Source organism: Narcine bancroftii, chromosome 3 (genome assembly GCF_036971445.1).
Source record: "Narcine bancroftii isolate sNarBan1 chromosome 3, sNarBan1.hap1, whole genome shotgun sequence".
Classification (NCBI taxonomy): Eukaryota; Metazoa; Chordata; class Chondrichthyes; order Torpediniformes; family Narcinidae; genus Narcine; species Narcine bancroftii.
The window spans coordinates 64233518-64249241 of NC_091471.1; the positions used below are offsets into that span (position 1 = coordinate 64233518).

A 15724-nucleotide genomic window follows, 5' to 3' on the forward strand; every position below is an offset into this window, starting at 1 on the left:
GCCCAATTGATCAAGATCCTGCTACAATGTTTGACAACCAGCTTCACTATCTACAGTATCTGCAAACTTGCTGATTATGCCATGTTTTCATCTAAATCTTTGATGTAGATGACAAGCAGCAATGGGACCAGCACTGATCCCTGTGGCATACCACTAGTCACAGGGCTCCAGTCTAAAAAACAACCTTCCACCATCACCCTCTACTTTCTACCATGAAGCCAATTTCCCATCTATTCTGCTGTCTCACCCTGGATCCCATGCAATCTAACCTAGCAGAACATCCTACCTTATTAAATGCCTTGCTGAAATCCATATACACATTTACAACTCAATTCTTCTTCATCCTCTTTCCCTCCCCAGTTTCCTAAGACAAGATCAAACATTGTCCTCTCCCTTTTAAGACCATCTATATACTGCCAGAGGAAACTTTCCTGAACACATGTGACAAATTCCACCCAACCTAGACCTTTCACACTATACCTTTCCCATTCAATATTTGTAAAGTTAAAATCCCGTTATGAAAACTTGTTACTTAATTCATAAACATCAGATGAACAACTGTCTTCATGGCGCATACACCTGAGAAAATCAAAGATAGTTGTAAAAAATAAACCTCAATTAATTCACATCAAGTTCAGCTAGACGACATACTGATTAGATTCCACTGCAGAAAAGATGTGGTGGCCATAGATAGAGTGCAGGTTAGTGTGATGCTATTACTGTGCCAGAGACCTAGGTTCGAATCCGGCTCTGTCTGGGTGTTCTTCCCATCTCTGCGTGAGTTTCCTTCAAAAACGTATGGGGTTTGTGGTTAATTGGTCTATTTGGTGGCACAGGCTTGTGGGCTGGAAGGCCTGTCACTATGCTGTATCACTAAATTTAAAATTAAATTAAGAGATTCACCAGAATGTTGCCTCGAGGGCTCTATTTATAACCAAAGGTTGAATACTCTGGGCTTATTTTCTCTGCAATGTAGGAGGCTGGGGCATAACATAAAGGTTTCTAAAATATGAGGGGAAAAGATAGGAAAGACAGTTTCCCCAGGCAGGAGAGTCTAAAAACCGTGTGTACAGTTTTAAAGTGAGAAGGGAGAAAGTTAAAGGAGACTTGGGTATGTTTTTCTACATAGAAATGGTGTATATCTGGAATAAGCTCCCAGAGGAGGTTGTCGAGGCAAATACATTTACATTTGCTTAAAAGGTGTTTGGACAGGTACTTGCAAAGTATAGGAGAGAGAAAATAAGAGGGTGGTTCTGTCACCCTCAAAGAGACTTTAACTACATTTTGAACAAGTGGAAGTCAGCTAGAAATTTTGCTTGCATTTTTTTGAAAGCAAAAGAAAAAGAAATGTTGAGCCTCTAATCTTCTTTGGCTTGGCTTCGCGGACGAAGATTTATGGAGGGGGTAAATGTCCACGTCAGCTGCAGGCTCATTTGTGGCTGACAAGTCCGATGCGGGACAGGCAGACACGGTTGCAGCGGTTGCAGGGGAAAATTTGGGTTGGGTGTTGGGTTTTTCCTCCTTTGCCTTTTGTCAGTGAGGTGGGCTCTAATATATTGAAGTCAATTGAATATGGAGGAGACTGGGCTCAGAGGTTTGCAATGTGGCCAATCAAACAGAGTGCATACATGTTAGATTAAAAAACCTATGATTTAGCATCTATCTTCCTGTTACACTCCACAATACCACAATAAAGATAATGTTTTGTGGCCCTCATCCACATTGTGGAAACTGAGCACCCTCCCCCAACAGTTTCTATTTATATTAAAACATTACGGTCATGGGCATTTTTCTGTCTGGTTTTGATAATATGAAGCAACGTGCAGTAGTGAGACTAGAATCCAAGCACAAAAATAAATAAAATGAAGTGCTTTCATTGATTTTAACCAAATTTATTAGAGGCTCTCACAGTTAGTTTTTAAACAATATTTTTGGATATTAGAAAATCTCGATCTTGCCATCCTCTTGATGAGTTGTGTGGAGGATGGAGAAATCAAATTTTGGTGAAAAGTACACTCAATACAATCATTCAAAAAGGGTTATTTGAAGACATAATCACTTTAATGAGCATCTTTCCTTACAGACCGTGTACTGGACCATCTTGTTCAATCTAAACAGTACATAATGAATCATACTTTTCTTTCAGACTTCCAATGTACTGCACATAATTCTGCAGGATTTCTCACATGATTACTGAATCCAGTAATCTAACTCATATTCTAAATGAATAATGGAGCGTGATAAGTCTCCAAAATACCCTGAAACATGCACTTTAAAGTGTCTTTCTGTTTGGCATAATTAATTATTTAAAATAAGAATTATTTTGTTAAGGCTTTCCCTTTAATTCAAATGCAGCAATAAGATGAGTAGGATTTGAACCTTGGAAAACCTTAAAGTTCAGACAATTAGTTTCAAGACATTGTCATTTGGTACAAAGCGCATAATAGAAATCTTGTCTTAGATTGTAGTCATGGAATCTGTGGCGGCAGAAAGAGGTTGCAAAGTAGCATGAAATGTAATTGTGTGCAACCAATACTGATATCTCTTGTGCTTTATGAAAAGTTGCTGCTTTAGATCCTAATATGGAAAGTGCTGTTGAAAATAAAATTAAAATAGATTTTAATATTGAACTCTTTAGAAAGCGTAACATAAGCAAGCAAATGGCCCTAATTGGATAAAACAATGTCTTTTTAATAATCTATTGAGAGCCTGATATCCTGCCAGAATTACATGCTTTATGTACCTGCGTGGCTGCAACAAGCAAGAGTACTCATGCATGTGACCATAAACTCAGTACTCATCCTCAAACAAAAATATTGAATTTTGACTAAAATCTTTCCATTAAAATGGGAGACAATGGCAAAACTGTGCAATTAAAACATTTTAGGTCCAAAGGACTGTTACTTGGATAACTCCTATTAAAATTACTCACACTATTGTCAATGGCCATTGCTACTAAGAGCAGAGTTATCACTGATTCATTCTTCTCCCTGGTCACAACTTCAGGCAAAGTCTAAAACTTTTTAAAATCACAAAAAGTATCAATTATCTTATTTATTACATAACAGTTTACCTCCCTCTTTATGAATTTCCCATGTTCACCCTGCCTCAAATCATCTGCTGGTAAAACTCTCTTCTATGGCATTTGAACTTTCAGATGATTTTGTGAATGTTCTCCCATGGGTAGCACAGTTAGCGAAGCACTATTATTTGCCAACAATCTGGGTTTGAATCCGGCATTGTCCGTTAGGGATTTGTATGTTCTCCCTGTGACCTGTGTGTTTCCCTAAGGTGCTCCGGTTTCTTCCCACCCTCTAAAACGAGGAGTTATAGGTTAAATGGGTGCAATTGGGTGGCACAGGTTTCAATGGCCAGAAATGTTGTAAATATTTTTATTAAAAAAGGATTGAGCGCATCGAAGACGGCTCCACTCAACCTAACTTGCTGACACAACCTGCCAGTGCTCACTAACCTATGTTTACTGCTAATTCCCCAGTTCCTTTCGTGATTCTTATTTCAAGTTGATCCTGGTCTTAATTCTCCTTCCTGCCTCTGAAACTATTCCCCTGCAATATTTTTCTTCCCAAATCAATCCTCTATATCAGGGGTCAGCAAAGTGGTCTCTATTGACACCTGGGGGTGATAAATGTCTAGGCCATAGAGAAACTTATTATTGATAATATCTATTTATTTATTTATTTTACATGTTTTGGGGGGGTCGATGAGAGATCAAGGATTCCATGAAGAGGTCGATGGTTTAAAAAGTCTGCCGCCCACTGCTATATATGAATTTAACATTAATTCAAAACCAAGACCATGAATGTACTTCACAATGTGACTGAATGTGCTCGGTGTCCCATTAGGAGCACAGGTACACTCCAGAAAGGTTTAGGCATGAAAGTTTCCATCTTATATTTTAGCTCTTAGCTCTGTGTACAGTGTAATTGCCTAGCATATGGTTCATGAAATGTTTGAAATTAAAAGCAGCAATAAAAACTTATTTGATTGACTTTGAAATTACCTCATGAAATCTGGGGCACGGATGATCATATATTCAAAGTCAGTGAAAGAAAGTTTCCCATCGCCATCCAGGTCTCCTTCCTCTATGATTTTGTCGCGCACCATCTGGCATTCTTCTTTTGACAGCTCCTTACCTGTCAGTTGGTCAAGCATTACTCCCAGATCAGATTGGCAAATGAAGTTATCATCATTGAAGTCTATGCAAAATATGACACAGGTACAATGGTTTATTTCATGGAGAATTCAGCAGTGAGACAATAATTTGTTTATAACTTAGCCCCCTGCTCTTCTTGCTTTATATCTATAACCGAATGGCTCAGAGCAACTCAGTCTACAAATTTGCCGACGACACCACAGTAGTGAGCTGTATAAAAAGGGGTGATGAGTCAGCATATAGGAGGGTGAATGAAAAATTGGCTGAACGCTGTATTAACAACAACCTTTCACTCAATGTCACCATGACCTGATTGGAGATTTTAGGAAAAGAAAACCAGGTATATACAATCCCATGATCATTGGGGCATCAGAAGTGGAGAGGGTGAGCAAATTTAAATTCTTGGGGGGTCACTATCATGCAGGACATCATACTGATGTCAATTTGAAGAAACGCTCATTAGTGCATCTACTTCCTCAGCAGCTTGCAGAGGTTTGGTGTGTCACCAGAAACCTTGGCAAACCTCCACAGATGTGCACTAGAAAATGTGATCACAGCCTTGTATGGGGGCACCAATGCCTCTGAGCAGAAAGCCCTGCAAACTGTAGTAGGCACGGCCAAGTATATCACAGGCAAAACATCGAATACATCTACTCAGAACGTTGCCGTCAGAGAACAGCAGCAATTATCAAGGATCCACACTACTCAGGAGATGCTCTGTTCTCGTTGCTGCTAAATATAAGGTTCAAAGTTTATTTTATTGTCATATAATAACACAAAATTGTTATATGCATGATATAATTCAACTTTTGCCTGCCGTGTGAAGGGAAGTTGTGCCTCATGGGCTTAACTGGGTTTTTTTGAGAAGGTAACAAAATAAATTGATGAAAGTAAGGCAGTAGATGTGGTCTGTATGGATTTTAGCAAGGCATTTGACAAGGTCCACGTGAGAGACTTGCTCAGAAAGTCTTGAGGCATGGGGCCCATGGAACTTTGGCTGTGTGGGTAAAACATTGGCTTGGAGGTAGAAAGCAGGGAGTTGCAGCGAAAGGAAAGTATTTTTCCTGGAGGTCAGTGACTAGTGGAGTATTACAAGGATCAATTCTGGGAACCTTGCTCTTTGTGATTTTAATAAATGACCTGGATGAAGAGGTGGAAAGATGGCTCAGTAAGTTTGTGGATGATACGAAGACTGAAGAAGTTGTGGATGGAACAGAAAGTTGTCGAAGGTGACAAAAGGATATAGACAGGTTGCAGATTTGGGTAGAAAAGTGGTAGATGGAGTTCAATCTGGCTAAGTGTAAAGTGATGCATTTTGGAAGGACAAATTAGAAGGCTGAGTTGATGGCTGGTTATTTAAGATTGTGGATGAACAGAGAGACTTTGGGGTCCAAGTCCATACATCCCTCAAGGTCGCCACACAGGTTGATAGGATAGTTATCAAGGCCTATGGGATGCTGGGCTTCATTAATAAGGTGATTCAGTTCAAGAGTAGAGAGGTCATGTTGCAACTCTACAAATCTCTGGTGAGACGACTCTTAGAGTATTTGTTCAGTTCTACTCATCTTATTACAGGAAGGATGTGGAAGTTATGGTGAGGGTGCAGAGGAGATTTATCAGGATGTTACCTGGATTGGAAAATAAGTCTTATGAGGCAAGATTAGCAGAACTGGGAACTTTTTCTTTGGAGCATAGAGGATGAGCAGACACTTAATAGAGGTCTTCAAGATTATGAGAGGCACAGATAGAGTGGACAGAAAGTGAATGTTTCCCAGGACAGGAATAGCAAACACCAGAGGACATGAGTACAAAGAGAAGAGAGGGAGAGGGAAGTTTAGGGGAGACATCAGGGGTAAGTTTTTTATGCAGAGAGTTGTGGGTGCCTGGAATGTCTTGCCAAGGATGGTGGTGGAAGCTGAAACATTAGGGGCATTTAAGAGGCTCCTAGACAGGCAGATAGATGGAAGGAAAATACAGGATAAGGAGGGTTTAGTACTTATTTTTAAGGAATAAATGGATCAGCACAACATTGAGGGCTGAAGGGCCTGTACTGTGTTGTAGTGTTCTATATTCTATGTTCTGTACAAAGCAAACAAAGAATTGCCATGAGCATTGCCCGGTGCCCCTAACAATAAGAGAAAGAAAAGCAAAAGAGAATCCTTTCAGAGATGAGCGTCCATGGTTTCCCCTCCAGCATTCCAATACTAATAGCAAAGATTTATGGGTCCAACCTTGTCTGATCAGCATTTTTTATAATCTGTAAACCGAATCATCATATGAAGAAGTTCAATTGCAGAACGAAACCACAAACAACTCAACTGGAGCTGTTGCTACATGTGCTAAGTTATGGAATGTTGAATGTTGCAATCCAGCACAAGTCTCCTTGTCTCTTTGTGCCTTAATAGCCATAGGAGCAATTTTACTATGTTGTGTTATATGATCATGTGCATCCTCCATATTCAAATCAAGTCAAGTTTATTGTAATCTGATCATAAAAGTACAACCTGACTAAACAGTGTTCTCCAGTCCTTGATACAAAACATGCAAACACACAACTAGACATAACACACATACAGACAAACAATTCATATGCGGGACAAGTATTTCATTCATACAAATAAATAATTAATATTGTTTTGTACATCTGAGAGTCTCGAATAGTTAGTGTGAGTTAGTTCAGTGTTCTCACTACTCGTGGGAAGAAACTGTTCCTCAGCCTGGTGACACTGGCTCTGATACTCCTGTATCTCTTCCCCGACAAAAGCAGCTGAAAGATGCTGTGCGCAGGGTGGAAAGGGGTTCCCAATTATTTTGCACATCTTCTTCAGACAAGAATCCTGGTTGATAATGTCGATTTGGGGGAGAGAGACCCCAGTGATCCTCTCTGCCACACTTATGGTCCTGTGGATTGTTCTCTGATCCTTTCTCTGCAGCAACTGTACCACACTGTGATGCAGCCGTCCAGGACACTCTCTATAAAGCTCCTATAGACGGTTGACATAATAGTGACCGGAGTTCTTGCCCACTTCAGTCTTCTCAGGAAGTGCAGTCATTGTTGCGCTTCCTGACAAGTGAGGAGATGTTGAGCATCCATGATAGGTCACTAGTTAAGTGAACTCCAAAGAACTTGATGCTCTCCCCTTTCTCTACTACAGATTTATTGGTGTATAGTGGAGGTTTGTCATTTCTGGTCCTCCTGAAGTCTACGATCATCGCCTTCTTCTTGTCCATGTCAAGGCTCAAGGATGCTATTCTCCCACCATTTCATGAGATTTTCCACCTCTTCTCTATAGTGCGACTCATCGTTGTTGCTGATGAGGCCAATTACTGTTGTGCCATCTGCAAACTTGATGACATTGTGGGAGCTGGATCTGGCAATGCAGTCGTGGGTCAGTAGTGTGAACAGGAGTGGGCTGAGCACACAGCTCTGGGGTGCACCAGTGCTCAGCGTGACGGTGCTCAACATTCTGCTACTGACCAGGACAGACTGTGATCTTTCTGTTAGGAAGTCCAGGTCAATTACAGAGAGGGATGTTGTTACATCAATTCAATGACCAGTCATTTCTAAAACTCCATTTTACTCTCAAAGTTTACCAATTTTAGATTATGTGGATCATTACATTTCAATGCTACTTGTTGCACAAAATAAAAGATACTCGAGCAACATAAACTTCTCCTGCCTGATAATAAGTTCACTTGCATTCTTTGAGCAAAATTATTCTTTCGATTTTGATCTGATATAGTTGACAATAGACTGTTCAATGAATTGAATTTTCAAGTAATACGTAAGACTAATATTTACAAATGATTTCTACTCATTTTGAAGCTACAATTCACTTACCATATATTTTAAATGCATAATATGCCTTTAAATTATTTGGTGCCAGATCACTTAAGGCAGAGAACATATTTAGAAACTCATTAAATGTCATAATCTCCTGCTCATCTCTGGAAAATACTCGAAGGATCCTTTGGTAAAAGGGGTTTTCCTGGAACAAAAAAAAAATCACCTGAGGGTTCAGCATTTGTAAAGATATCATCAACTTCATATGGTGTAGTGAACTTTAGGCTACCCAGAATTTAATCTACCGATAGTCATCCCCTTCCTCTTGCTGATCACATGGCCTGGTGACATTCATTGTGTATATGTACTTGTAAAAAAACTATCACTTCAAGTGCAGACCTGATCCTGAGCTTAATGGTCTGCAAAAGGTAGTGGACATAGCCCAGGACATCATGGGTAAAATCCTCCCCACCATTGAGAACATGTACAGGGAACTCTGCCATCAGAGAGCAGTAGCATCATCAAGGACCCACACCACCCAGCACATGCTCTGTTTTCACCTCTACCATCAGGAAAGAGGTACAGGTGCTACAAGACTCACACCACCAGGTTTAGGAACAGCTGCTACCCCTCCACCATCAGGCTCCAACAACAAACTCAATCAGGGAGTTATTTAAGCACTCTTACTTTCTACTGATTTTTTTTCTCTCTGTATTACAAAGTCAATTTGTTTACATTTCTTTATTTATTTACATGTGTACTTTGAGTCGGTTTTTTTTTGCACTGCCAATAAGTGATAATTTTGCCTTGTCCATAGGAAAAAAATTTCAAGGTTGTATGTGATGCCATGCATGTACTCTGACAATACATCTGAAATCTGAAATCAGTAGTTGCAATCTTCAAAAAAAATGGTCTTCTTAAATAATTATAGTGCATTAAATTTTCCCAGGATATAATGGTGATAAAGAAGCACTTTCCTGGTATCCTCTGGGCCAAACACGACTTTCTCCAGTTTTTGCTGCAGGTTTAATGCACAGATAGCCCAATCCCTGAGTTCAAATAACTGTGCCAGCCTCACCAGCAGACAGAACACAATTTCCCATTTTAATTGGGTCGCATATTACCTCTGGTTATGGTTGCTGTACAGTTGACTTCCAACATTAAACACAGTACAAAACAGGGTTGCACAGAAATCCTCGACAATACTAAACACATCTCCTTGCAATACACAGATGTGCTGGAGAAACTCGGCAGGTCATGCAGCATCCAAAGGAAGTAAAGGGTAACCAACATTTCGGGCCTGGGCCCTTCATTGGCATCAGTATCCTGATGAAGGGCCCAGGCCTGAAAAATTCAATTACTTCCTATGGATGCTGCATGACCTGCCGAGTTTCTCCAGCATATGTATGTATTGGAGATGACACCAGTATCAGCAGAATTTCTTGTTTAAGTGCATATCCTGCCTTGACATATACACATATAAATTCATATTTACCAACACTATATCTACTTAAGCTGTCCTATAGCTGATCTCAACAGGCCTAGTGGATTCCTGAGTCTGAAGACACAGAGTCAGCTTCTACTGTCTTCCCAGCCTGAGAGTCTGCAGTTGGTTCAATTGTAAAGAACAGCTGTCCCATGGAAATGCATGGGAAAAGTTGACTGCCCAGGAAAAAGTGAATAGCGGTTTCCTTTATTAAATAACATTAGGGTTTAATTGTAAATGAATTTTTTAAATTAATGTGAAGTTTTGAAGGATTCTAAATGAATTTGACTGATTTCGGATGTTAGACATTCGCAATCATACAATAGCCATGACAGGTTTGATAACCACTGATCAAGAAGAGTGGAAGATGAGTTCCTGACAGCTGATGTAGCCATTCTATGTATCCATCCTACTCCTTGCTCTAGCCTCACTCTATGCTTCATTTCACCACAATGAAACATTGGGAGACCACCTGCACTAGGAGCATACTGTGAAGTCCAGGGCAAAGGTGGCTAACAAGCGTGGAGTGTTGGGATGTTGGAATTAACTATTTACCTGCCCTCATTTACATTAGATGAGAAAGGCTGAATGTCAGATTCCAAAGATGTACAGGATTAGTAGGTTAAGTGTATTTGGGCGAAGGGGCTAGTGGGCCAGTTACCAGGCTGTATCTCTAAATTAAAAATCTTGTTGATATGAGCCAATCTCATAGAGCATGTACTGGGTATCATAACTTTCAACCAGTAAAAATAAAGAGTCATGTCATTTTTAAGATCATGATTAAGTCTTTCACTTGTACCTTCAGTTCTGGCATCTCGCTGATGAGTTGCTGAGGTAGTTTGACATCTTCTCTATCGTTGAAGTGGTGAGGAACAATATGTGGTGCCAATGCATGGAATCGCTGATATAATCTGGAAGAGTACAAAGATGCAATTAAAGTGGCTGAAAATTGATGAATTTTTCCCAGGATGTTACAAATTGTGATAAATGATAAAGTAAGGTCGTATAAATAATGGAAAAATTTGGATACAATTTATCATACAATATCTTAATAAAAACGTAAAATAATTGTGATATGAAAGTATGTGGATGCAGCTGAAAAAAGAGTGGAACATTTCTAAAGGTCTTCAAACATTGAAGTTAGTGCATGGTATAGTTTTAATTAGTGGAACATGAAATTAGGGTAAGACAATAATCATTGAATTTCAATCATCATACGGACTGCAAACCAGATCAATGGTAATAGAGTGGAGGGCCTCGTCGATTCTTTCATCATATGGACTGCAAACCAAATCAATGGTAATAGAGTGGAGGGCCTCGTCGATTCTTTTATCATACGGACTGCAAACCAGATCAATGGTAATAGAGTGGAGGGCCTCGTTGATTCTTTCATCATACAGACTGCAAACCAGATCAATGGTAATCGAGTGGAGGGCCTCGTCAATTCTTTCATCATACGGACTGCAAACCAGATCAATGGTTATAGCTAAGAGGGAATAGTCAAGGAGTGTATGAGAGACACTTCTAGATTCATCTTTGAGAAATCAACAAGAAGAAAGCCATTTTATATCCAGTGTCATTGCAATGAGTAAGGTGTAATTAATATCTGGTAGTTAATGGTCCTATAGGAAGAATGTTTACTACATAATATAATCATATATTGAGATTCAGCCTTAAAACTAAATAAAACAAAATTTCAAATGTAGGCGTGACGTGCCTTTAGTAGATTAGGAAACTGCATCAAAAGATACGAGAGTAAACAAACAATGATTAATATTTTATAAAACTCAATCATACATTACAACATACCTGACCCAAAAACCTGATAGCTAAAGTGGTCCAGCCCCAGCTAATGAGAAGATAAATATGGCATTAGATCAAAAGAAAAGATTTATAATATTGTCAAAATAAAGCAGAAGGCCTAAGGACAGGGAAAATGTTAGTATTCAGCAAAGGAAGACCAAGAAATTGATAAGGAAAGGAAACTAAAATACAAAAACAATTTAGCATGCAATATTGAAATACATGTAAAGCATTTAGGGAAACATGTAAAAGAAAAAAATGTTTTAAATGTTTACACGATTGCCTTCTAGACTCAGATAGGAGAAAGAAAATAAACATGTATTTTTGCGTGTCTTCACCAATTATGTCAAAAAGATAACCTCCTTGAAATGGTGGGATAACAATAGATCTAGAATGAATGAGAAGCTGAAAACAATGGAATGAGCAGGAACAATAAAAAATAGCAGTGGAGAAATGAATGAGACAAATGGTCTAGAAACCCCCCCCCCCACCCCCAGTACCTGATGACCTGAATCCAAAAGTTCTGAATGAGGTGGCCTTTAAGGAGTGGTAATTGCCTTCCAAAAATCCTATCAATTCAGGAAGGTGTCCACAGGTTTGAACATAACAAATACTGTATATTCCCACTCTTTGAAGAGGTGGGATGGAGAAAATGGAATTGTGGATTAATTAGCTCAACATCAACAGTGGGGAAGGTTTTGGAATTTATTATTAACAAAGTGGTATCAGGGAATTCAAAAATAAAAAGGATTGGGCAGAGTAAAAATGGATTGAATGTAAGTTATATTTGCCAAATCTATCAGAAATTTTTGAGATTATAACTAAAATGGCTGACAAAAGGGATGAGTTGCTATACTGTATTTGGATTTTCAGAAGGTCCGTGCTTAGTTCCTTAAAAAGAGGCTATTAACAAAATTAGATCTCTGGAGCGCTAATTTAGCACTGGAGATAAAAAAAATATATAATCTGGATTGGAAATTAGCTAACAGAGAGAAAATGAGGAGTAGTTGGGAAGCTGTGACCAGTGGAGTGCTGCAGGGTTTGGTGTTAAACCTCCAGCAGTTCAAGATATATTTATGATTTGAATGAGTTGATCGAATGTAATATTTCCAAGTTTGTTAACAATACAAACCTGCCTGGAAGCGTAAGTAATAAGGATGCAAGGAGGCTTCAGTGGAAACAGATAGGCTAAATAAATGGACAAAGGCATTACAGATGAATTATTATGTGAAAAGATTGTCAGATCATCCACTTTGGTAGAAAGAAAAGTAGTTTAGATGAACTGAAAGGTGCTGTTGTTTAGATAAAGCTGGATATCATCATACAGAAATCATTAGGTTAATATTTGCAAGCATTAGGGAATGCAAACTGCACATTTTGGTCTTTATTGTAAGAGGATTTGAATGTCAGAGTAGAACCTCCTTCCTCCAATTAAATAATTCCATGTTGAGACCACAATGGAATATTGCCTGCAGATCTGGTGTCCCCGCCTAACAAATCTATCTAAATACAACCAAAGTGAAAAGGCAGAGTAAGACACACAAGTAGAGACAGCTGGTGGGGAGTGTGTGTGGAAGGGCAGGCAGATAGGGCAAAATTGCAGCCATGGGAATGTGTTGCAATGCAACAGGGACACAGAGCCACAGAAAGTAACAAATGAAGGCCTAAAAGGTTTTGTATTTAAATGCATGGAACATAAGAAATAAAGTAGATTGCTTTGTAGAACAGCTACAGATTAGCAGGTATGATACTGTGGTCATGGCTAAAGGATGGATGTCATTGGGAGCTGAAAGTCTAAGGATACACAGTGTATGGAAGGGATAGGCAGGTAAACAGAGGGGGTAGTTGGTAAGGAATAATATTAAATCATTAGAAAGAGGTGACATTGAATCAGAAAATATAGAATCATTGTGGGTTGAGTTAAGAAATGGCAAGGATAAAAGCACACTGTTGACAGTTTATATGCAAACCTCCCAACAATGGCCAGGATAGGAATAAATTACAACAGCAAAAATAGAAAAAGGTTCATCAGAAGGCCCATGTTATGGTAGTCAAGGGGATCTTAACATGAACATAGACTGGGTCTCAAGAGAGAGAATTTGTAGAATGCCTATGAGATGGCTTTTTAGAGCAGCTTGTTGATGAGCCCACTAGGGAGCCATGCTAGAACTGGGGTCATGTCTAAAATATAAATTGACCATTCAGGATGAAGATGAGAAGAAATATCTTCACCCCTTGATCTTCTACCATCTTTAACTTGTCAGCCTTAGCTGGATCGCTGCTGTTCCTCACGAAGGCATTTCCAACAGTGCTGTCCAAACCACCTCTCCCACAAAGAAGGAGGGAGGCATTGGGCACCTGGTTGCAACCCCTCCACCATCAGACTCCTAAACAGCAAACTCAATCAGAGACTCTTTTAAGGACTCTTATTTTGCATATTATTTATTACTGAATATTTTTTCTGTATTACACAGTCAGTTTGTTTACATTTCTCTTGCACTACCATTAAGTAGAAATTCTGCCTAGACCATAGGGAAAAAAAATAGAATTGTACATGATGTCATGTTTGCCCTCTGACAATTAAGCTGAACTTTGAACTTTGGAAGGTGCACTGTTTCAATTCATACTCTATCCTGACTTGGAAATAAATCACCCTTCTTTCTGAACCGAAATAATTACATTTGCCACCTAACAGCACTTTAAAAATTCCTTTCCAGACTGCAATTTGGGAGACCAAATTATCATCTTCTCAACCGTACTTAGGAATGGAAAATAAATGCTGTCTTTAGTAGTGATTCCCATGTCATAACCCAGTTCATATACTATTCTGTTGAATGGATGCTGCTTTTAAGGTGGTAATGTTAAACAATACATGAAGCACAATGTGTTTCTGAACATTTACCCTGAAACATTTTCACTGAAAAGCAATGAACACGCATTCCAAACGACCTATTGAAGCAATCACTTTATCTTTAAGAACCTTTTCTAAGCCAAAAACACCTAATCTTTTGATCATAAATGATGCCTTCAGACGCCCAACCATCAGCTCTGGCTGCAACTTCATTGATGGGATTTTGGCCGAAACAGTCTGCCATTGAATGGGTTGATGTCATTGGTATCACATTGCTTATTGATTACAGACCTACCTCAGAATTTCTTTCCTTGTGAAGACAGTACAGTCCTTGAAATATATAAAAAAAAATTAGTTGCCATTTTTAAAGTTTGTAAATTACATTTACTCCATATCTCAGGAAAATTCATATAGCTATCCAATGCTAGTGTGTAAACTGAAATATAATAAATGTAACATTTTAATTAGTAAGCTACTGTACAGAGACATTGAAGTTCACCTTCAATTCTTTTGAATTCCTGTGCTCTAAGCTAGGATATTTCTCATGTTCTGAACACAAACAGAAGGACTGAGAGTTGGATGAACCTGTGTTATTAGAGGTTGAGCAATAACTGCAGTGATTCTGTGAGGCTACGAGTTATGTTGACGGCATCATTTAGGAGTTAGTCCCTGGCACTTTCTGTCCAACAGCCAGGGCTAGCACTACCATTAGGTGAACTAGGCAGCTGTCTAGGGTGCAGACCACAGAGGGGTGCAGTCAGAGTGGCCAGATGTCCAGTTTTAGGCTGGACTGCGAAGCCTCCCAGGGTCCGTATGTTTCTGCATTGGGTGCAGTTGCTGTTGAGACCAGGCGACTCCCTCCCTCTCCATGCCCTATACTCTCGCTACAGTTTCATGGCCGGAGACTGACTCCAGTTGGAAATTGCCTTTCAGACTGGGCCGCATGCATACTCCACCCCTCAGCCCAGGTAGTTGTGGGTCCAACAGGGCAGGTTTTCGAGCGCACTGGTTTGAAAATTTGAAATGTTTTCAAAACCTTGGCACTCTTTACTTTTGCTGAGCTGTCGGACAAGTTCAGCTCGAGTGCGGTTCCATGTTCGCGAAGTGCCCCGACCAACATGCAGCCTAAGACTTTAATTTTGCGGAAAGCCACTGTCAGTGAGTGAGGTGCTCAGGGAGGACAATGATATAGCGGCTCCCTGAGGGAGGGGTGCGGTTGGTGCAAATGCTCTCGCTTAGCTCTGAACATATTGGTTCAGAGCTGGGTTACTGAAGACCAGTGCGTCCCTCCCCTCTCCATGCTCCCCCCCTTCTCCCAGCTTTCCCCCACTCCTCCGCACATCCCCCCCCCCCCCCCCCACACACACTGTTCTCTGCTTCCCTCACAAGGCTAATGGAGTTTTTTGAGGAAGTAATTAATGAAGATAAGGCAGTAGATGTGATGTATATGGATTTTAGGAAGGCATTTGACAAGATCCCCCATGATAAACTCATTCAGAAAGTCATAAAACATTGAATCCATCGAACCTTGGCTATGCGGCTTCAGAATTAGCTTGCCTGTAGAAATCAGGGGTTGGTAGTGGATGGAATGTATTCTGGTTGGAGCTCAGTGACTAGTGGAGTTCT

General features: G+C 39.8%; 1 protein-coding gene and 1 long non-coding RNA gene across 5 annotated transcripts in view; one reads left to right on the plus strand and one right to left on the minus strand.

The window, feature by feature from the left end:
* The window catches only part of LOC138757220 (uncharacterized), a 107112-nt gene that overhangs the window by 23997 nt on the left and 67391 nt on the right, over positions 1-15724 (plus strand). The window lies entirely within an intron of this gene.
* Positions 1894-15724, minus strand: part of LOC138757219 (calcium and integrin-binding family member 2-like) — a 64359-nt gene continuing 50528 nt past the window's right edge. For 2 of the 3 annotated variants that reach the window (XM_069924208.1, XM_069924207.1), the window contains exons 2-6: positions 14394-14428; positions 10244-10355; positions 8016-8163; positions 4022-4217; positions 1894-2592 (exon numbers count right to left, since the gene is read on the minus strand). In XM_069924208.1, coding sequence (XP_069780309.1) covers positions 2571-2592; positions 4022-4217; positions 8016-8163; positions 10244-10355; positions 14394-14428 — 513 coding nt within the window. In that variant the 3' untranslated portion in view covers positions 1894-2570. The remainder of the gene's footprint in view (positions 2593-4021; positions 4218-8015; positions 8164-10243; positions 10356-14393; positions 14429-15724) is intronic. The other variant, XM_069924206.1, reaches the window with a different exon arrangement.